The sequence below is a fragment of the Nematolebias whitei genome, chromosome 1, assembly GCF_014905685.2.
Source record: "Nematolebias whitei isolate Nwh7 chromosome 1, NemWhi1, whole genome shotgun sequence".
Taxonomy (NCBI): Eukaryota; Metazoa; Chordata; class Actinopteri; order Cyprinodontiformes; family Rivulidae; genus Nematolebias; species Nematolebias whitei.
Window position 1 is genome coordinate 52,052,082 of NC_056498.1, and position 21,978 is coordinate 52,074,059.

General features: G+C 39.3%; 1 protein-coding gene across 1 annotated transcript in view; it reads right to left on the minus strand.

Annotated features, from left to right (window-relative positions):
- The window catches only part of itga9 (integrin, alpha 9), an 87,341-nt gene that overhangs the window by 17,480 nt on the left and 47,883 nt on the right, over window positions 1-21,978 (minus strand). Inside the window, exons 16-18 of the mRNA XM_037678412.1 lie at window positions 5,711-5,863; window positions 2,942-3,018; window positions 1,607-1,754 (exon numbers count right to left, since the gene is read on the minus strand). Of these exons, the coding sequence (XP_037534340.1) occupies window positions 1,607-1,754; window positions 2,942-3,018; window positions 5,711-5,863 (378 nt within the window). The remainder of the gene's footprint in view (window positions 1-1,606; window positions 1,755-2,941; window positions 3,019-5,710; window positions 5,864-21,978) is intronic.

Consider the following 21,978-nt stretch of genomic DNA (forward strand, 5'->3'; position numbering starts at 1 on the left):
CATTAATAGCCACTTTTACCTATTAATGAGACACGTGGCTTGCCATATTATTCGAGGGCCCTCTAGTGGCTGAAAATGGTAGTGTTCAATATTTTCCATGTCAGAATGAATGAAATCGTCAGATCTCAGCCAAAAATTAGGTTATAAATATGGTAACTAAAAAAAGTACATTAGTTGCTTCACTGTATAAGTCGCAGGCATGCTAATTTATGCAAAAAAACTGTGCCTTATATGGCGAAAATTACAGTAACACTAAATATAAGAAATATTTCTAAAAAAGTTTAAACTTCTTCAATTAAACTAATGAGACAAATTGACTATGGTCATTTCTTTCATTAAAAATGATGAAGTTGGGGCAGCTGTGGATTAGAGGTTGAAAACATGGCTAGGGACTTGGAGGATGCTGGTTTGATTTCCTGAGTGGCTCCCGAATGCCTAACCAGTCGCTGTGACTGTAGTTTCTAAATGATTTTGTTGTGTGTTTGCCCTCTTTACTCTTTTCAAAGCAGTTGCACAATTTCAGATGGGTTTAAACAGCCAAACTTCTATAAGTGTGTGTAGCAGTATGAAGATTAACTAAAGACGGTAGTGAACGTCTCTGATGTGTAGAATTGAGTGTTTTCAATCAGTGAGTCTCACAAACAGGAGGTTGTTCTGTTTTCATTAAAGAGTCAAATCTTGCACAAAGAAAAGGGATTTCTGAGGACCACATGACATAAAAAGCTGAAAACAAAAACTATTTGAAATGTTTTAACTTCGCCACTTCATAATGAGACAGGTTTTGACTGAGGACAGCTCAAGACCATTGTTACTAACCTAACGGTTGGTCAATGAAGAACACAGAGTCAGGTGATAGTCGATGAGGTCATGAAGAACAGCAACTTTAAGCAAATAAAAGCCTCTCTGGCTTAGGCTTTCGGAACTGCAGGGATTTAAATGGGAGGGCAGCAAAGAGGAAACCACATTTCTGAAAAAGCAACGTTAAAAAAAACTGTTGTCTCTTGGAAATTTCCAGTAATTTCAATGGTCAAACTAAAAAAAAAAAAAACTTTAGGGAAGGGAATAACCTTCATTTATTCGTTAAAACAACAGTGTGGTAGTATCATGGTTTGGGCCAGTTTTATATGAGGAAGTCAAAACAGTGAATTTTGAATTAAAGAACAACTAAACTGTTGTCCATGGATTAAATCTAAAAGGGAACACAAATTGTTTCTATAATGTATTTAACATCCTAACTTTAATCCAATATAATTTCTCATGAAATAATTTAAAACAAGCAGTTTATTTGATGTAACACACCTAAATCTCTCTGCTGCACAAAATAAAAGTCACGTTTTTGCCACTTACAGATAGTTAACTGCATCTCAGTAAAGTTTTACCATAATATCCTGTGGAAATATGTATTTGTGTTATTTTTAACTGTGATGTATTTACTTATAACTCGTGCAATTACAGCGTATTTTTGAGGAAATACTGAACACTGCTGTAAAATATTGTTTTGCATCTGGTAGTCAGCTTCACCTCCGTGCTTCTAAAGCAAAACAATATTACAGAACCAAACGTGCATCAGATGAAATAAACCGCAAGCAGTTCATGAGCCACAGACCTTCTGCCAGAAGTTGATGTAGAAAACTTCTCTGGAGAAGTTGAAGTAGACGTTGGTGTCGTATGCGTCGTCTCCAGCGTTGAAGATGGTCACGTTTAAGGAGATGTTCCTCACTCCTCCAAGGGCCAAATGGGGTTTGATATGTCGCCTGAAACCAACACAAAACAAACAATGGAACATGTGGTAAAAAAAATTAACATTTTTGGCTGTATATCAGGCAAAAACTTGCATTTTTAGGTTTTACACTTAGCTAAAATAGTTAAAGCCTGCAGAAGTAAACTCGATTTTGTGTTTAAAACAATCTTGGTAGAAGAAGTGACAAAAACTAGTGCTTAACTAGAGAAATTGCATTTCCTGTGAAAATGCAGTGTGAATTGTATAATTGCAGAAGCACTTGCTGAAAAACAGCTGAAATTAGAAAAAAAAATTGAAATGTAGCTGAAATAGAAAGCAAGCCTAATATGCAGAAGAAAGCAGAAAGAACATAGATTTGCTGAATTAGGTTTAAATAAGCAGAAATGAGAACACAAATTAGGAAATTAGCACAAAAAGCTGAAAAGTAGCTGAAAGGGCAAAAAGAAGCTTAAACTACCAAAAAGAAGTGGAAAGAACTGAAATGAGCTAAAAAATATATAGAAAAAGCTGAAAAAGCTAAAAATGAGCATAAATAAGTTCTAAATAGTAGCAGAAAGAGAAGAAAAAACAGAAACTAGCAGAAAAAAGTTGAAAGAAGCATAACAAGCAGACATTAGCATATTAAGTTAATGAGGCTGAAAGTAGCAGAAATTAAGATGAAAAACTTAAATTTATTTGAAAATAGCTGAAATTTGCTACAAAATGCTTAAAAAGGTAGCTGAAAGTTAGAGCAAGCGTCAATTAGCAGAAGAAAGCAGAAAGAATACCAATTAGGCTTAAGGAAGCAACAAATGAGCTGAAAAAAGCTGAAATGTGCAAAAAACAGCTGAAAAGTAGCTAAAAAAGCAGAAAGAAGCTTAAATTACCAGAAGGAAGCGGAGAAAGCACTTTTTTTTTGCTGAATTAGGCTGAAAAACATTGAAATGAGTGCAAAAAAGGTGGAATGAGAAAGATGATGAAAAATGTACAGATGAAAAATGGATCACAACATATGCTTCATAAACATTCACACAAAAAGCAGAATGACGAAAAAACAAACAAAAAGTAACTCCCTAACTCTGATCACACACATGGATAATCTCCAGGCGTGCGTCATGGTTCCTCTACCCACACCCACTTGACCTATGATGTCAGTCTCTGAACTGGAGTCTGACAGAAGCGTTCTTAAGTGTGATGTCTTTGGCGCTTTTGTATTTTTACCCAGAAAGCAGCAGTTTCCCGTGAAGCCTCAGGTCTGCAGCACAGTCGTCTGACAGACAGTTCTTCTCAAACCAGGTCTGAGGAGGAAACGATGAAAGAACACAGTCAGGATGACCTCATGCTGTTCACTAAACACACATGCACGTCTTCAGACCAGGGGGCAGTGTTGTGTGGTGTTACAAACAGCCAGGGATTTTATTTTTTAACAAAAAAACAACTTTACATTTTTTTTTTGCCTAGTCAGAGAATATGAAGCTGAATAATGCATGAGCTCAAGCGGTGTAACTTACTTTCTGTATATTGTAAAAAACACAACTATAAGTTCTTATTTATCACAAAAACTAGACAGAAGAAACACAGGTGGGGGTTATTGGAGAAAGAAAATAAAGACGTCAGTCTTTTTGGATTCCACTCAAGGACAGCCAACTCAAGTAGCTGGTAACCAAACCAAATCATTACACCCCCATTAAAACAATTCCCTTCATTCATTATGTAGTTCACAAAAAACAACATTTTTACATCAGGTGTGAGGTGAATCTTTCAATCAGCCCAAACACAGTGAGCATCGATATATATTTAAAACCCTGCCTGAGGAGCAAGAAGAACATATTTTCATTGAAATGTGGATTTTTGATTATTTGAAAAAAAAGAAGCATGTTTTAGTGTTGTCAAATTTTAGGTCAAATAACTAAACAAGAACAAAGAATGATAGAAACTAAACAATGCACACAGCAAAATAAATGTTTGCAGAAAACTGGAAAAAAACAGAAAAAATGTTTGATTAGCCTCTGGCGAGTTACTTTTTTTAAACTCAAATAACTGAAAATATACTTTTATATGATTACATCTTTTGTCTTGAATGTTTATACCATGGATAAAACTGATTTTGTGAGGAATGGCTATTCAGCTAGTGGTCCGAGGGCCACATCTGACCCATGGGTGGACTCAGTCCAGCCCACTGATAATTTCATTTTATTTTAACTGTGGCTCCTAAGCAATTTACTTGAATAGCTCTGGTATAAACCCTAACACTATAGTATATATACAGTAATTAATGTATATCTGGCAACACTGTAGACCAGGGGTTCTCAAACTTTTTGGGTTTAGGGACCCCTTACAGGGGAGAAAAAGTTTCAGGGACCCCCACTTAACTCTCATGTTCATTAAATAATTTTCATCAGTTTGTCTCTTTAATGCAATGGAAAATATTTGTGTAACATAAATACGCAAGACCTGCTCTTTAATAGTGTTAATACACTTTTTCTACTTTTAAACATAGGGTGTTTTTCATTCAAGACACATTTAATAAACAAAAATTGTAATTTCAACTTCCAAAAATTACAGTTTAGAGAAAATTAACAGTATCAAAAACCACTTTAAACCTTTACCTATTCACATATGTACCACCACTTCTTCAAATTATTATTACATAAAAAAGGAAATAATCATCACAACAGTTGTCATACCAAGTAACAGAGCTTCATTTGTAAACCGATCTATGCCGGAACGCATTTTGGTGTATTTTAATGGGTTGTTAAACATCTGCCTTTTTTTTTTTTTTTTTTTTTTGCGGACCCCAAAGCACCGGCTCACGGACCCTAGTTTGAGAACCACTGCAATAGACAATACTCTTTGCTTTGGCAGATTGTCAACATCATTTAATCCTTCATGATCTACAGTCATTGCATTGCCCACCCCTGCTGTGTGGTATAGAAAATGCAATGACCAGAATCTTAGACTCCTTATAGATTCTTGTTGAATTTTAAGGCCTATTCCTTATTAAAAGACTCATTTAAGACATGAAATCCCTGCAACGGTTTGTTGGATAGTTTTGGTAATGATCAGTCAGAATTTACAAAATTAAGTTAAATGTGCTTATGTTGATCAACTTTTGTCCAGTAGTTTGTGAAATGATTTGGTACCAGACGCCCACCTCCGCCCAAATACACACGTAGGCTTGTCACGATAACAAATTTTGCTGGGCGATTAGTTGTCTCAGAAATTATTGCGATAAACGATAATATTGCTTGAAATTCGACGATGATCAGTAATTATTGTGAAATTTAAGATGAAATGTTTGTTAATTTTTTTTGTCTGTAGTACCTTTTTCAACCACTGGATGGCAGCATAAGACAGAACCGAAGGATGGATAGTGAGGGAGCGAGCAGCGTGTCTCTTTAAGAAAAATGGGAGGGAGGCTCCTTGATGTGACATGGGCTGGCTCTCTTTGGTTCTCAAAATGGTGGACGCTCGGTGCGGTTTGAGCTCTTTAGCATAGAATTTTTCACACCAAGCTTTTTTAATAAAAATAAAAAAATCAGCAAACAATTTCTCAGCTTCTTTTTGCAGAGAAAAATGTTTTGCACAAAGGCACAGGTTTCAACAGGAAATTTTCGAGTTTTGACAAGACGGAGGTTTGTTCCCCAAGGTCGGCCTGTTAGATTCGCTTGTAGCTTAGCTTCTCAGCTTAGCTGCTTTTAACGATACAAAAACGTGATTTTGGACGGTTAAAATGGATTTTAAAGAGAAAAGAGAAAGGGAGGGGTCAGTGAAGAGCACCAGAGTTGAACTTTTTGTCATCCAGTGTCTTCAGGAGAAAGAGAGACATGAAGAAATGATAAAGTCGATAAATGAAAACGAGGTGGATAATTTTCATTTATCGTGCGATTAAATGATTTATTGTTTATCGTGACAGGCCTGCACACACGTGAGCAAAAGTCTTATCATCCACATTTAGCTGGTGGTCAGTGGCAATAATCAACAGTGTACCTCATTTTTCACTGCAATCTTGTTTCCTTGCCTCCACCTCAGTACCGGAGTGAGAGCGGGCAGGTCTTGCTCCTGGTGTCCAGTCACCACATGCTTCCCCAAGCCGTACGCCACCTCGAACGAGATGGCCGTGAACACGTCCTTCACGTCTTTCTGCAGAGAGCACAAACAACCAGGCGATTGGAGAAAATTCGCCCCGCAACACACACAAAGCTGTTAAAGCTAAATGTAACCTCAAAGAAACAATTATCATGTCAGCGTCCGGGCCATTATAGTGATTTACCATCTTTCTCCAATTAAATGTGTGGTTCAAAGATTGACGTGCACTGAAGATTAGGAGAAGATCACAGCCTGAATTTGGCCATCACCGAGCCAAAGAAGTCATGAGGCTGATCACAAATCCAAGGTTTAAATTTCATGAGAAAAATAGTTTAACTGGATGGGTGACACATCTCTCTCATCAGTGGCTTTTTAATATATTAATTTATCGTCCATCAAACATTAGTTAAGAGTAATATAATAACTGCATGTTCCAAAAAAAGTACCGGTAGATCTTTTTGAAACCTTCTGGCACTGCCTGTGGGAGATAACATGGAGTTTCTTTATATAAAAGCATGTTTGATTTGGCGTTGAGCTTGGGAACAATGCAGACAGAATGAAAACAGATCAAATCCTTAATCTTCATTAGACGGCAAGGCTGGAAGATACACATGGGAAAGCTGATGCTGATGTGGGGAGGGGGTTCATCTGCTGTGTCAAACAAATAAATACACACCACTCTTTGAAGCGAGTGTGATGGATCCAACTCTGGGCTTGCAGTAAAAACAAAAACACAACTGCAACCTGTGTCCCTGAGCTTAACGTCTAGAGCCGAGCCCACAAAGTCAACACAGAGCGCTTCCGTATGTTTTCTGGTGGTCATTAAGGCTGCTCGCTCTTCAGCACTTTCGCTTTATCAGAGCGCTTTCCAGCGTCAGCCCACCCATCCTCTTTCCTCGGTCAGGTGGAGAGGCCAGTCTGGGCTTTAAGCACACGACGTAGCAGCGGTGTCAAACACACACCCAACATGTCAGCGGTGGGAAAGTTACAACAGGAAGGAGCTGATGTCAGTACCGGACGTGAACAGACAAGAACAGAACATCTGAGGCTCATTTGGGAAACAGTGCGGCGCACAGATAAAGACATGGCCTTCACAATAAAATCTGATTTTCAGTGTTTATTTTATTGCCGCCACAGAAGTGGTCGACCAATAAACATCAATCTGTTTATTGTACCCTGTAAGTACTGAGTAAAGGGGAATGGTGGCACAGAGGTTAGAGAAGGTGAGCCTGTGATTAGAAGGTCGCTGGTTCGACCTCCTGGACCAACAACATCAAAACGTGGGTGGGAAAGGTGAAACACCCACACCTGCCTCCACCCTCGCTTGTTCCACTCTGGGCCCTTGAGCAAGGCCCTTAACCCCCATCATCTGCTCTCCGGGTGTCCTAGATGGCAGCTCTCTGCTCCACACAAAGGGCTGTGGTAGCTCAGTGGTCTGTGGTTGTGTCAGGGAAGACATCTGGCATTACAAAAAACAATAGCCAAGTCTTTGTGTGAGTTAGTTCATTGTGGCGACCCCTAAGGTAGGGAGCAATACTGAGTAAATACCTGGTACTTGCAGAGTATATTAGCCATGTACAAAATCTGCTAAATACCCAGTAAGTACCAGATACAATTCTTGTATACCAACCTACTTAAGTACCAAAAAGGTATGTAGAATGTACCCTGTAAGAACCCCAAAATAACCAGGTATATACCAGGTAAGTACCAGGTAGATAGATGGAAGTTGCTAGATACATCCACCATATATTCTGGTAAATACCTGGTTAGTACCATAGTACAAGGTACAAACAAAGTATAAAAGATATGTAGCCTGTCCAACAAGTACCACCTATGTACCCTATAAGTGCCTAGAAAGGACCTGGTAATTACCCAACAAGTGCCAGGTATGTGCCTAGTATGTACTGTGTAAGGACTAGGTATGTGCCTTGTAAGTACTCAGTAAATACTCAGCAAGTGCCAGTTTTATACCTGGTGTGTACACCTAGTATGTACCTTGTAAATACCCGGTAAGTACTTTATAGTACCTTATAAGTACATATACATGTCCTCTATGTATTGGGTAAGTACCTTGTAAATACCAGGGACATACTTTGTAAATACTAAGCTGTATTATGTTTTTTTTCTTAACGATCATATAAATTTATGCACAAAATGAACCATGTAACCAACGCTGAATCACCATGCTTTGGTACTAGCATGTCTGAAACTTACACAACTGATATAAGATCAAACTTATTTTCTGACTGATCTATTTATTTTTTAATCAGTTGAGGTAGGAACTAATATTTACAGCCCAACAATAAAAGGAGTAACTGAAACACAAGATGTCCACACTGCATCCATCCCAGCTTCACGCCTCGTTGGACATACAGAGGCTGTGTTGTTCCAACCATATGTCGGCTCTTTCTGGAGGAAACATGACACAGTTATTTAGTGGTGGTGCACTACGTTAAACGCTGGCAGAGCCTTCAGTCTCGGTGGCAATTAAAACAAAATGCTTGAAATGGCCCTTATCCCCTGTCCTCTACATGAACTGACCTCCTGGGAGAAATCCACTCGAGTCTCCAATCCCAGACTCCTCCTGCGTATCGCACATTTTCTCATGCCTCAAGAGACAGGCAGCTGACAAAATGACTTGAAACTGATTCTTTACATTCTTATTTTTGCACAATCTGACATTTGGTTTATTATACATAAATAAAGCAAAGGGTGTCTGTCCACTTGTAGTTTTATTTGTTTCGAAAACATAAATAAGGACTGCTAATTAACCAGAGAGCTCCCGAGATGAACACCATGTCTGCATTAGAAACACCAGAGGCTGATCGGTATAATTTGCCCAGAGCTTTTAAAATTTCTTGATCGTTGCTGCCAATCACCCCCGCCCAGATCCCCACTGTTGGTTCATTTGTGTCTACCTTTTTTCCTTCAACTCCTGTACATATGGAAAAGAGGAGTTCCTGAGCTACAGCTAAAAGAGACACTGTTTATTGCTCTCTACATACAATTTTCTCTGGAAAAAAAGAGTAAAAACATCAACTTCCCCTCACATGCTGGTGCAGATCAGGAGACGGGCAGTTCTAGTTAACAGGCACGCATTGTTACTCATTCAAGCAATTGGGCCACGTCTCAGATCAGCTGTTGAATCAAAGTGAATGGAATATCTGAAATTTAAATACAGGATTTAAATTTTTTACGCACATTCAAACAAGTGATGACTGTTTCAGAAATTCAAAGAAGTCTGGCTCTTGTTCAGCGTTTATTTTTTAAATTTTGACCAAAAGGAACCTGAAGAACTCAAACTATGAGAAACAAAATTCTCTGGTCTGGTGAGACAAAGAGTGAATTATTTGGTGTGAAGCCAGGCAACGCTCATCACCAGGCCAATACTATCCCTACAGTGAAGCATGGTGGTGGCAGCATCATGCAGTGGGGATGTTTATCAGCAGCAAGAACTGGCAGACTAGTCAGGATTGAGGGAAAGACGAATGCAGCAATAGAGACATCCTGGATGAAAACCTGCTCCAGAGTGCTCTTGACCTCAGGCTGGGGCAACGGTTCATTTTTAAGCAGGACAACGACCCAAAGCACATGGCCAAGATCTCAGAGGGGTGGCTTTAGGACCACTCTGTGAAGATCCTGGAGTGGCCAAGCTAGTGTCCAGATTTGAATTTGATCGAACATCTCTGGAGATATTTGAAAATGGCTGTGCAGACGTCTCTCATCCAACCTGATGGAGCTCGAGAAGTACTACACAGAAGAATGGTACAAACTGACTAAAGATAAGTGTGCTACACTTGTGGCATCATATTCAAAAAGACTTGAGGATTGTGGACTAAGGTGGATCAAAAAAGTCATATTAAGCAAAAGCTGTGAATACTTATGCAAATGTTGTTTCTTACCGTACTTATTGCTGTACAAGTCACATCTTTTTGCATAAATTTGCATGCCCTGTGACTTGTACGGCGAAGCGACTTATTTGTGTTTTTTTTCCACCATATTTATAACTAAATTTTGGACTGAGATCTGATGCTTTCATTCATTCCGACATGGAAAATATTGAACACTACCATTTTCAGCCACTAGAGGGCCCTCGACTAATATGGCAAGTCAAGTGTCTCATTAACAGTTAAACATGGCTATTAATGAGACACTTGGCTTGCCATATAAAGCCACCTTCATCTCGCTCCAGAACTCCTGGAGCAAACGTCAAATCAGCTGCATTTTGCCATGCCACCCAGGCGAAATGCAGCTGATTTGACTGTTAAAGTGCATTTATTAAGGAAAAGTTAAACTGAGACACACCTTTACTATAATGTCGAGCAAACAAATAATTGTTTTTAAGTTTTTCATTCAATCTTTATTTAGACAGGTAAATCCCAATGAGCCGAGGACTCATTTACAAGAGAGACCTGATTTCAACAAAGAATGATAACAATGGACAATCATAAAAGAAGCATACAGATTTTTTTTAAACAAATTAAAATAAGATGGCAAAAATAGCTAGATCATAAGTGTTACTCTTGTTAAATTTCTGTTTAAGTCCTCCTGTGTACACTCCCGTGGCCACCATTTGGCAGCCAATCGAATTTTGGCACAACACCGGCCCACTTTTCCGGGTGGTCAGCGGTGACGCATAACAAATGCGACGCAACAGCTGTGATGCATAATAGATGCGACTAATACGGCAAAGCGACTTATTTATGTTTTTTCCACTTTATTAGACATATTTGAACTGATGCGACTTATACGGCGGTGCAATGTGTACGGCGGAAAGTACGGTAGTTTTATTTTTTTAATAAATTAGCAAAAATCTCCAAAAACATTTATTCACATTGTCATAACGGGGTATTGTGTGCAGAATTTAGAGAAAATAGGTTAATTTAATACAATTTGGAATAAGGCTGTAACATAATGTGGAAAAAGTGAAATATATTCTGGTTGCACCGTATTTTTAAGACTGGAGTTATTTTTCCACTTTTGAACTGATTACACTTTGACTTGTTGTTAGCTTATAACTGTAGTCAACATAAAACTTTCTTCAAACTGAGGTTGTTCCAAAGGTTATCTTGTTCGTAACCTTTCCACAGAACTGCACTTTAAAAGATAAGAACTATCATTTTAACAGTTCAGTGCTTCACTAGTCGTCGCTGTGGTTTAATTAAAAAGTAAAAAATTAGAAACTAAGACTGTTGCTGTCATCAGGTGCAGGAACTTCCTGTCCTCAAAACCATTTTCATTCCTTCACACTAGAAGGATTACCTGGACTCCAATGGGACTTCTGCTTTGTTCATAAAAAAAGAGTCCCATCGTTCCACGGACAGAATTATTTATTACAGGTTCCTTTTTTTTAGGTGAAAAAGTACTAAAGTGTTTTAGTGAGGAGCAGCATGTTTCCATAAATATACAGCTGAGGAACAACAACAAAAATCTGCAGTTCACTTCCTTTACGACCCACTCGACACGTGTTTCTTCTTTGGATATTCTTATATATTTCACTCAGGATGCATGTCAACTTGCAATTTTACACAGTTTTAAAAGAAAACAACTTTTAACGCCCCATACTCTGTCACTCTGGAGCAAGTTTTATGCCCACATGCCTTCTTGGTGCTTATGTTCCCACTCAGGGCTTTTTTATTTGACACAACAGAGTGTAACTCACACTCTCTGCTGCCGGTGCGACTCTTTCCCACACATCCATAAAGTTATCAGACATCTCTCTCCCCAGGAGCAAACTGCTGCTACCGTGTAAGTTAATCTGACTTTTCCGAAATAATTTACAACATTTCCACTGTAGCTGAGCTGTACTATAAACACAAATGCCAGTTCTCACATATTAACTGGATCAACGGCAACAATGGCCACGCACCAAGCTGTCCACTTCCTGCGCTCAGATCAGCTACGCCAGAGTGCGAGCGAGGTGGGGTGACGTCAGGCTGAAAAAAGGCTCCGATGCTCAATTTAAATGTCTCATGCTTGACTGGAACACACAAGAGCTCCAAGCTCAGCCAAGCCAGCTCCAGTGTGCAGCTTCAGACAGACACGGGAAGTCTTTATTCACTCTGGAGGGAAAACTCCTTTTTAGGACAATGGCTGTTTAGGTTGTTTCATTTAATGGCTAAATGCCAGAGAATCAGTCTGAAAGGAAACTTTTTTGAGGGGTGATAAAGAGATGCAGGTGTGGACCGTTAACTTACAGTATTTGTGTAGACGCAAATAGACGACTTAAAATTTCCAGCATTAAAAGGATCCTTTCTATTTCTTGAAAGGAATGCATATAAGGGATGCACAGACTCTGCTTCCTCAGATGGCTGAGATGAGCTGGTCTGGGAAGCTCAGTCCTCACCTCCTTCTACAGGTGTGCAGTGGAGAGCATCCTGTGCTCCAGCATCAACGTGTGGCATGGAGGCTGCACAGCTGCAGAAAGAAATCTTTGCAGAGAGTGGTGAAGGCTGCACAGAAGACTGTTGGAGTCAGTCTCCCCACCATCACAGACATCTACACCTCCAGATGCAGGAAGAGGGCCACCTGCATCATGAAGGACCCCACTCACCCAGCGCACACACTTTTTGCCCCACTCCCTTCAGGAAAGAGGTTAAGGAGCATTAAGTGTAGAACCACTAGACTGAGGAACAGCTTCTACCCTGAGGCTGTTAGACTCATGAATCTCTAACTAGAATAATCACTGTGAAGATAAATGATTGGCTTCTGAAGGTTTCATTAAAAATCAGTGAGTGGTTTGCGAAATATTTTGCTAACAGACAGACACAAGAATACAAGTGCATGCAGGAAATTGCAAAGCGAAAAACAGAGAGCATTTCTCATTTCATCCTTAAGTGAGGTGCAAAATGAGAAGAGTTTTTAAACCTTTCGTGACCGCAGCTTAAAACTTTACTTGAGCAGAGAAACGGATGCTCCTGATTTGGCAGACAGATTGGAATCTGGATCCCTTCAAAAATCTACAGACCTGCAACTTTTACTCTGAAATCACTAATTATTTTGAAACAAATCAAACGGCTCATAAATGTAATCAGCAAAATCCTTTCATAGCTCAACCCCTGCCAGAGTGACTTATCTCTGAAACTTCGATCACATCAAACAGCCATCGCTCACTTCCTGCTAAAACTCCCCAGAGAGCAACTCCTGAGTCCAGACTGTTGTTGTTGGTGGCAGGATGTTTATTTTTTTAATCTATAAATTTCCTGCAAGGACACTGTCAAGGACTTCTCTGTGAGAAAGGTTATTTGCAGCCCGTAAAGCTGCTTTTTCTTTTGTCGTTTTGCTTTTTATGCCATTTTTATAGGTTTGTAGGCCTTTTCTTCTTTGATTTTAATTTTTTTCCCACACTGCCGTTTTTCTCTTCTCATGCTTCAAACCACATAAAAAATGGAAAAGAACTAGCTGAAGCAATGATGAATGTTTATTTTTAGCTTTTTTTTTTTTTACACAGTAATGTCGCCCATGTTTACAGGATAAACCTGAAAATTCAGAATAAATAGTTTGCTGCAGATCAAAGAGACATTTGCTTTTCACATGTGGTTAATGTTGCAAAAGAGTCTGATTTTAACCCAAACCAGCGTCTTTTCTACAACTCAATCAAGAGCTGTTGGTGCCTGAACCAAAGCTAACTAAGGAAACCGAATCAAATGAAAGAATCAGAGTTATTTCTTACAAAACCGTCAAATAAATACGTTAAACTCAGCACACAGAGCTATTAAACCTGGAGAAACCACAAATTCACATGTTCAATAGGGCGATCACTGTGAGGAACCCTTAAAATGTTTTCACAGAGTCCCTTTGGGTCTTTTTATTACAAGTCTGAAACCATTAAATGGCTCAGTAGGAACAAAACATGCTCATGATTACCTATCAGGTTAAAAATTAATTTACAAAAAAAAAAAAGTTTGGATTCAGAACCTTAAATTGATCCAAAACTAAACAATTCAGAGAAACTGCATGACTCAAACATGAGCAGAAAGTCGTTTTTCGTTCAACATGAGTCATGTTTACTCACTGGAAAATATTTCACTTCTATTGGCAATAAAGGCAGTGACCTTGTCCAACATGAGACATGAGACCCCATGTTAAATAAAACACACATGGACAGAAACAAATGGACAGCTTGGATCAGAGTTTGTTGTACATCACCCAGAGAACTAAGACACATTTGATGGTGGTTCTGCCCAATAAGTGCATTAGGCTTGAAATGAAGCTAAAACAAGGATTTACGAATTTGGACATTCAATTCAATTCAAAATATTTTATTAATCCCAAAGGGAAATTAAATGTTGCAGCTCATCATCCTGGTTTAGTTGTTATATATGCTGATGGCTGTGGGCAGGAAGAATCTGAAGAAACTGGCTGCAGATGCCGATCTGTCCACCTGGACTCAGCAGACCTCTCAGTCCGCCTGGGCAGCAAGACCACCTGAATGTTGGGCAGAACTCTTCCCTGAGTGATGGCCACTCCTCTCAGCTTGTTGAGCTCCTCATCATTGCAGACAGCCAACTGTAGGTGTCGGGGGATGATCCTGGTCTTCTTGTTGTCATGAGCCACGTTTCCTGCCAGCTCCAGGATCTCTGCAGTTAGTCACTCGAGCATCTCTACCCGGTAGACGGTGATGCATCCACGGCGCCTCCTTTACAACTCATTTGGGATTTGGGGCTGTATTTGAAGTAATATTTGAGCTTTGAGATGTTAATCAGCAGCTCCTGGTTGTAAAAACCACCTGTTGTCATGGTTACACTTCATAACAAATGTCTAAATGTAAAAAAGGTTTCTGTAAAAATCCTTCCAACTGCACAGCATCCAATACCAGAGGAAGTCATCATAAAAAACAGCAATTTACATCCAGAAAAAGAGGAAATAAAGTTTCCAAAAGCATCATCTCAGAATGAACAAAACAGCTACCCCATCATGCAGCCACATTGAGCAGCGCAATTCTAGAACTTAACATTCTAAATGTTTACTAAAAGACTAAACAAACATTCACTGTAAAAGAAGGTAAATAAGACTTCAGTTAAAGAAGCGGTATGTGCCGATGCCCCCCGTCGCTGAGGGATTTGAACAGTGAATGTTTGTAGTTTTTGATACGAGTGTTTTTCTGGACTGGAATTGAACAGGAAACGTAAGAAACCATAATGTTTTTTGGCGCAGGATATTCAAGTAGGTAGGAGTTACACTGTGGCTAAGAAGAGAAGTAGGTGTTTTTTGTTTGTCAGAGGCAGTGCAGAGTAACGGATCATGGCGAGCTGAGGGAGCAGTTTTATCAACATCCATGAGCAATGGCAGAGCCAGGGGGTGGCCAATGGGGGGCCTTGGCCGCAAGAGATTAATTTTTGGCCACCCCAAACATTTGAGAAAACTATACTTTTAAGCCAACAAAGTCCATGCTCAATAATCCAGGTATAAAATCTAACAATTTTCAGTCAGGTCATCTGGACATTTACTCTTAAGCAATATCAAAAACTAGAAACCTAGTTTCCTCAAATGAATGGGGTGGCGGATTTTTATTGTGGTGGCCATCTTGGATTTTTGTGTGGCAACCTAATTTTCAGGAGTTACTTTTCTTACGCCTAGATGCAGCCAATACAAAAATAGAAGTTGGCAAATTGTTTATTTTTGAAGTTATTTTGCTCACAAAGTTTACACATGTACATATATGGTGGCAGCCCAGCTTATATTTTGACATGGCAACCCAATTTTTGATGGTGACCTTTTTTACAAACGGACAGACCAATGAACGGACGGAGGGTTTTTATCAATTCTCTTCTTGACTCCACGACAAAGAGATGCTTTAATTACAGTAATCACTTGTCCTCATTAAAAAGCTTTTCATCAGTCAATTTGTTAAGAAAACATGCAAAAAAAATTAAAGGACTAGCAGTCCTGGAGGGAAAGCACATCACCCACTGCCTTTCAAGGTAAAGTTTTAGTTCAAGCTGAGAGAAGACAAAGATGTAGGCACTTTGGTCAAACCATTTAAATGACTTTCATCTACTAACACACCTAAATGTAACTCATTACCCATTAATCTGACTGGGTTATAACCATTTCTGTGTTTGCTAAGGCGCCTTAGCTGCGGCGGCAGCCATTTACAATTTGGATCCAGTGATGACTTTTTGACAGTTTCCCTGAATTCTGCAGTGGTTCATGAGATATTTTGCTAACAAAAACATCAATTGAACATGCAAAACATTGTTGCTCTGCATTCACTCTCGGCTGAGGGTATATGAATAAAACTGAGGTGTACTTTTTAGACAAAACTGACCAAACAATTAAAAAAACCGATAAAGTTTGAACCTAAAAGCTCATTTTACCTATCCTTCAAATTGTTTTCTGAATTATTTCATGCCCTCAGTTTGAATGTAACACTTTGTGTCTGCAGATGCACCACTGAAGCACGAGTTTTATTCTGAGCTGCTTAATTTGACCAAACCTTGAGCTGGACTGCAGGCTGTGAGATGCACTCGTGCTGCAACGCCTCCCATGTGCAAACATCTACTGTATTTCCTCTTTATTTCACAAAAAGTGCATCACTTATCTGACAGGAAACGTGCACCATCGTGCGTGTTTCCAGTCCGCATTCACTGATAGATACAGAAAACGGTACCACAGAAAACCTAACATTTCTGTGCAACATTTTCACACAACGCACCAACAAAAAAAACCTTCAAACTTTCAGTAAAATCTCTTTCCTTGTTAAAGCTTGTACAGGTGCAGATGAAAGCATCCACGCCCTTCTCCTAAATGTATCAAATTTATTGCTTTTTAACATACAATACTCACGTAAACAGAAATTACAGGACACTTTTATAGTCTCGAATGCACAACGAAAAAGGTATTCACCGTATGAGCATTGGACATTTCAGAGCCACAGCTGGGGTTTATAAGCAAAGGTGCCTCACTTCCCCAGTGGAAACTGGCAGATGGAGCTGGTTAACTGCTGAAACATCCCAAAATCATCAGCGTGTTTCTTTTTTTACTGCATTCCATCAACAGCGATTTGATCTGATTCCAGAGCTAACTATAACGGCTTTATTGTACGAGTGTGAAATCCAGCCAGTCGCCTATAAACACACAGATGTGTTTCCTCAGTTCTCAGTTCCTCCTCACTCAGCTACCACACTGCAAGGATTTCAGCACATTGTTTCCTTCTGGTTTACTTCCAGAGTTGCAATTAAATCAAATTTAAAAAGCAACATTGCATATTCTCAAGATGAGCAAGACCTGTGAACTAAACTCAGCAACTGAAATTGCATTTTCTGCAAAAATGCAGCGTGAATGCTTGTTGCAGAAGAACTTGCTGAACAACAGCTGAAATTAGCTAAAAAGAACAAGCCTAACTTAGCAGAGGAAAACAGAAAGAACACATATTTGCTGAATTACAGTTTAAATAAGCAGAAATTAGCATAAAAGGTAGTAAATTAGCTAAAGTGCTGAAATTAGAATTAGCGAAACAATAGCTGAAAGTAGCTGAAAGGGCAGACAGAAGCTTAAAAAGAAGCGGAAGGAGTTGAACTGAGCTCCGAGAATGAGGATTTAGCTGAAAGTTACATTTAGCATAAAGCAGCTAAAAAGTAGCTGAAATAGCAGAAAAGGCTGAAAATAGCATAAATAAACTGAAAAGAGCACAACAAGCTGAAATTAGCAGAAAGAAGTTAATTGGGCTGAAAGTAGCAGGAATTACCAAGAAAATTTTGAATTAATCTTAAAACAGCTGAAATTAGCTAAAAAAAATGCTAAAAATGTAGCTGAAAATGCAGAACAAGCGTAAATAGCAGAAGATGGCAGAAAGAACGTTTGCCCAATTAGGCTGAAAGAAGCAGAAATGAGCACAAAAAAGTGGGAATTATCTGGCAAAAGCTGAAATTAGCAACAACAAAAACCAGCTGAAAAGTAGCTAAAAAGGCAGAAAGAAGCTTAAGTTACCAGTAGGAAGTGAAGAGAGACCATTTTTGCTTAATTAGGCTGAAAAATGTTGAAATGAGTGCAAAAAATATGGGATTAGCAGAAAAAAGCTAAAATTAGCATAAAACAGCTATATAACTGAAATACTAGAAAAAGCCAAAACTTGCAGGAAAAAGCTGATAAGAGCATAACAAGCTGAAAATAGCAGAAAGAAATTAGAAGAAGCACAAACATGCTCTAGTTAGCAGAAAGGACCTGAGGAGGATAAAACAGCTGAAAAAAACAGCTGAAATCAGCTGAAAGTAGCTGACAAAAGTTTAAATTGGCACAAGCAATCTGAAATAAGCTGAACCAGAACAAAATGTGAAAGGAGCAGTAAAAGGTTGTAAACACATCTAAAGATTTGAAGGATGTAAAATTAGCTCATTTTTCTAAGAAGAAAAAAAAAAATGGCCGAGAAGGCTAAATATTTAAAAAAGCTAAAGTTACACCAATACCAAAAGTCATAGTTGAAAGTTTTGATGTACGTTTTGTTGAAATGGCTGAAAACTGCGGGACGAGAAAGATGCTAAAATATGTACGGAAGAAAAATGGATCACAATAGTGTGAACGCTTCATAAACGTTCACACGAGAAGAACAGAAGTGAGGGGAAATTGTCGCCCGCCGCCAAACGCAAAGCAGCAATAACGGCTTTGCTTATATCTGTGTTGTCGACCCATGGGAGTGATCTCAGTCACAGTTGATGTTTTATTGATATGAACTCATATTTCTGTGTAACCAACAGCATCACAGTTCTATTTCTGAACATTGCTGCTGTTTAGAAGCGTCCGAACGCTTCCTGTGTTTGAGATAAAAACTTCCTTTGCGATTCTGATGAATCTCAGAGCGTAAACAGGAAGCACGTCGTCTGCATTTTTACATAAATAATTCTGTGTAGGGGAAAAAAAAAGTACTGTTTCTAAAAAGATGAGGATTCCTTTTTAAATCTCAAAGCTGCTGATTTGTTGCTAAGATGTGGATGCCAGCAGGGAGGAGCAGGTTTTAGTGCTTGTGAACGTGTGTGTGTGTTGAGTGTGTTCCATCCTGGTGACGGAGTCCAGATGCTTCCTGCAGCTGATTTCATCACTGTGAGCAACTTTTTACTGTCCTGCTATTGTTGGATACATTGTTTTCAGACAAAGCCCCGATAAAACGGCAGCATGCAGAGACTAATTTGTTAAATGGACCTGATGAGGCCTCGTAGGATGCAGTCTCTGCTGAACAAAAACAAACCTCTTGTGTATTTTATATACTGTATTTGTTGGTTTTCCTCTGTGGGGAGGATCCGGTTTGTTTTGACAGGAAGTTGAATTTGATAATAAGGCCACCAGATAAATAAATTAAAGACTTAGCATTCCTTGAAGGAATGCATGTCAAAGCCTTTAACTAATGTTGGGAAATTATAAAGTTGCAGCTGTCGAACCTTGAAAATAATAAAAAAAAGTTGTGTACGATTTTATGCAGTATCACCAGATATGTTACATTATGTCTGAGGAAGAACTCTCAGCTATCACATCAAATTTTAGCTCAATATTAGTTAAACTGACTGAGTTATAGCCACTTTTAAATAGGCTTAAATCGATTAGCTGTGGTGGCCATCTTGAACTGTATTGTCTCCAAAAGGTATTCAGTTGTAGATGCACATCCAGTGATTTCTCCCTGAGAGTTTTATTACTGTTCCTCCACTGGTTCTTGAGATATTTCGCCAACAGACAAACCAGGTTGAGTTCCACAGTTAATGCGAAACGTTAAGCAAAAATCTTGTGCAATGAGTAGCACTTAAAAGGATGTGTTGTGAATGACTCTTAGTCGCATCCATACCAAATTTTAGCACAATATTTGTAACACTGATTTAATCATAGCTATCGTTGCGTTTGCTGAGGTCAGTGGGCTGTGGCAACCATCTTACACTTGGTTGCCTCCAGAAGTTAAACAGTTGCAAATGTGCATTTATTAATTATTTCCTGAAAGTATAATTTAAATATGTCCAGTGGTTCTTGAGATATTTTGCTAACAGACAGACAAAGTCGACTCCAAAAAGTTAATGACATTTTTTTATTATTTTTTGGAGCTCAGAATATGTGTTGGGAATCCTTCTCAGCTACTACCACACCAACTTTTTGCTCAATATATAGACAAAATAGACTAAGTTCTAAATATTTTTGCACTTTTTACGGTACGGTAGCCATCTTAAATTAGGTTGAATCCAAAAGTGAATCAGTTGAGCAATCACTTGCAAGTTTCATTAAAGTCCATCTGGTGGTTTATGGGATATTTTGCTTACAGACAGAGTTGCTGTAGAACGATATCCCTGCAAAAATGTGAAGGATCTTGTGCATCTTGTGTTTCGGCAGAGGCTCGCAGTGATTACTTGAACACGGCCCGTTTCCTCGGCAGCGGAGGAGGAAATCATGGCCAGAGAGACTCTTTCATTGTGGTCAGACTTGGCCACCCATTAAGTTGCCTTGCGGTGGCATCATGTGGCAGCAGCGTGGCCAAAAGGCTGCAGGAACATTCTGCCCAACAAGCAGCCAAAATCAACAAATCATCAAATCTGCACAACCTCAGGTCAGAGTCGATATGAGAAGGGACGATGATTTTGCCATGGCAACGACACAGACTGAGTTAAATGAGCAGTTTAACTAAATATAATGGACCGCCTGGAGCTTGCATGAGCCTTGTGAGAAATTTGACTTTGCAAAAAAAAAAAAAAAAAAAGCTGGAAACAGCCCCGGAGATGAAGCGTCTCGTGTTCTTTTCGCTGGCGTGACCATGTAGGGAAATCCTGATGAAAACTTTACCCTGAGCTAAAATTAACCTGAAGAGCTCCTCTTTAGGATCCTATAAATGCTGTTAACAGTAGAAACAGCCGCCAAAATATTTATCTGAACTTATTTATGAGGGTGTCTGTGAATTTTTCAACAAGATTTACTGTCAAAATAAGCAATATTTTGTAAATATTTTTTTTCCCAATACAGCTGCTTTATGAAAAGATGCTTGACTTGCTGCCACGTGTAACAGAGAGCAGCTGGGTTTGATTATCTTCCCGTTGTAACTTCCAGTGGATCACCTCTGCTGGCCTGAGCTGAATGAAGCAGGAGTGGGTGGGGGGCATCAAGGGAACGGCAGCTTGCTGCTGAACTATGAAGAAAACAAAGCAGGCAGTGTGACGGTCGAACAGCGCTGAGGCTTTGAGACTTTGTGTCGCTGGAGACTGTTTGGGGATGCAGGGACAGGAACTCCTGCTCCGCTTTACTCTCCTGGGCTTCCTGTTTGTCTGTGGGGTGCAGACTGAGGTCAGACAGGACAACACTGCAGCTGGATTTTCACGCTAGTTTGGGCCGACTTGGTGAAACAGGTTGGTTGATTTCACCGCAGAGTTCAGGCCAAATATAAATCAGATAAACTATCAATCACGGAAACGTGGAGAAAGATCCGTCAGTAACTATACACTCTTTCACAAAACACGTCAAGCCAGGACATAGATGCCTTCTGGTCGTGTGTGACGGAGGCGGTGAAGAGAGTCAAAGCACCCCTGATGCACCCTTGTGCTACAAAGTGAGGTAGTAACAGAGGTGAAACAGTTGTCATGTGGAAAATAGGCCCGCTTTGAGGCACAGCAGCTTTGCATTTAGTGAAAAAAAATCACTGATCCCAGAAAGAAAGATTAAACTGAGTTAATTTGTCATTTTTTGAAAAGGATAGGAGGCAGACTGGTCTTTACAGCCAGTTTGCAGAACCGTTTTGTGAAAAAGTCCAGTGACTATCCAGACATTCAATACAACTTCACATCGTACGAATCTCATCTACGCATCTGAAATTCCACTTCCAAGTGGAGAAAACCTTAAAGCTGCTGAAACACAGAGGCTGCTGACATAAACACCTACTCACCTTCAAAGAAAAACTGTTGGGAAAGCAGTTTTCAGAATAAAGCCAACATTTGTCATTTGTGTGTAGAATTTCTACAAAAGTGATTTTTATTTTATTGATCTCCTGCGGGCCAAATGGAGATGACTGCTGGGCTGGTTATGGCAGGTAGTAAGATGCTTACATGAACTATGCACCACAATGTCTAAAATTAATGAAAGTGTTAAAAGGAGTCAAAATATTTATTTTTAAACTTAGCAGTAAGGGTTTTAGTTTAAATGACAGAAATACTTGCTTGCATTATTAACTAACCTTTTTCTCTGAGCCATTTGTAAAAGTACAGGGTGTAAAA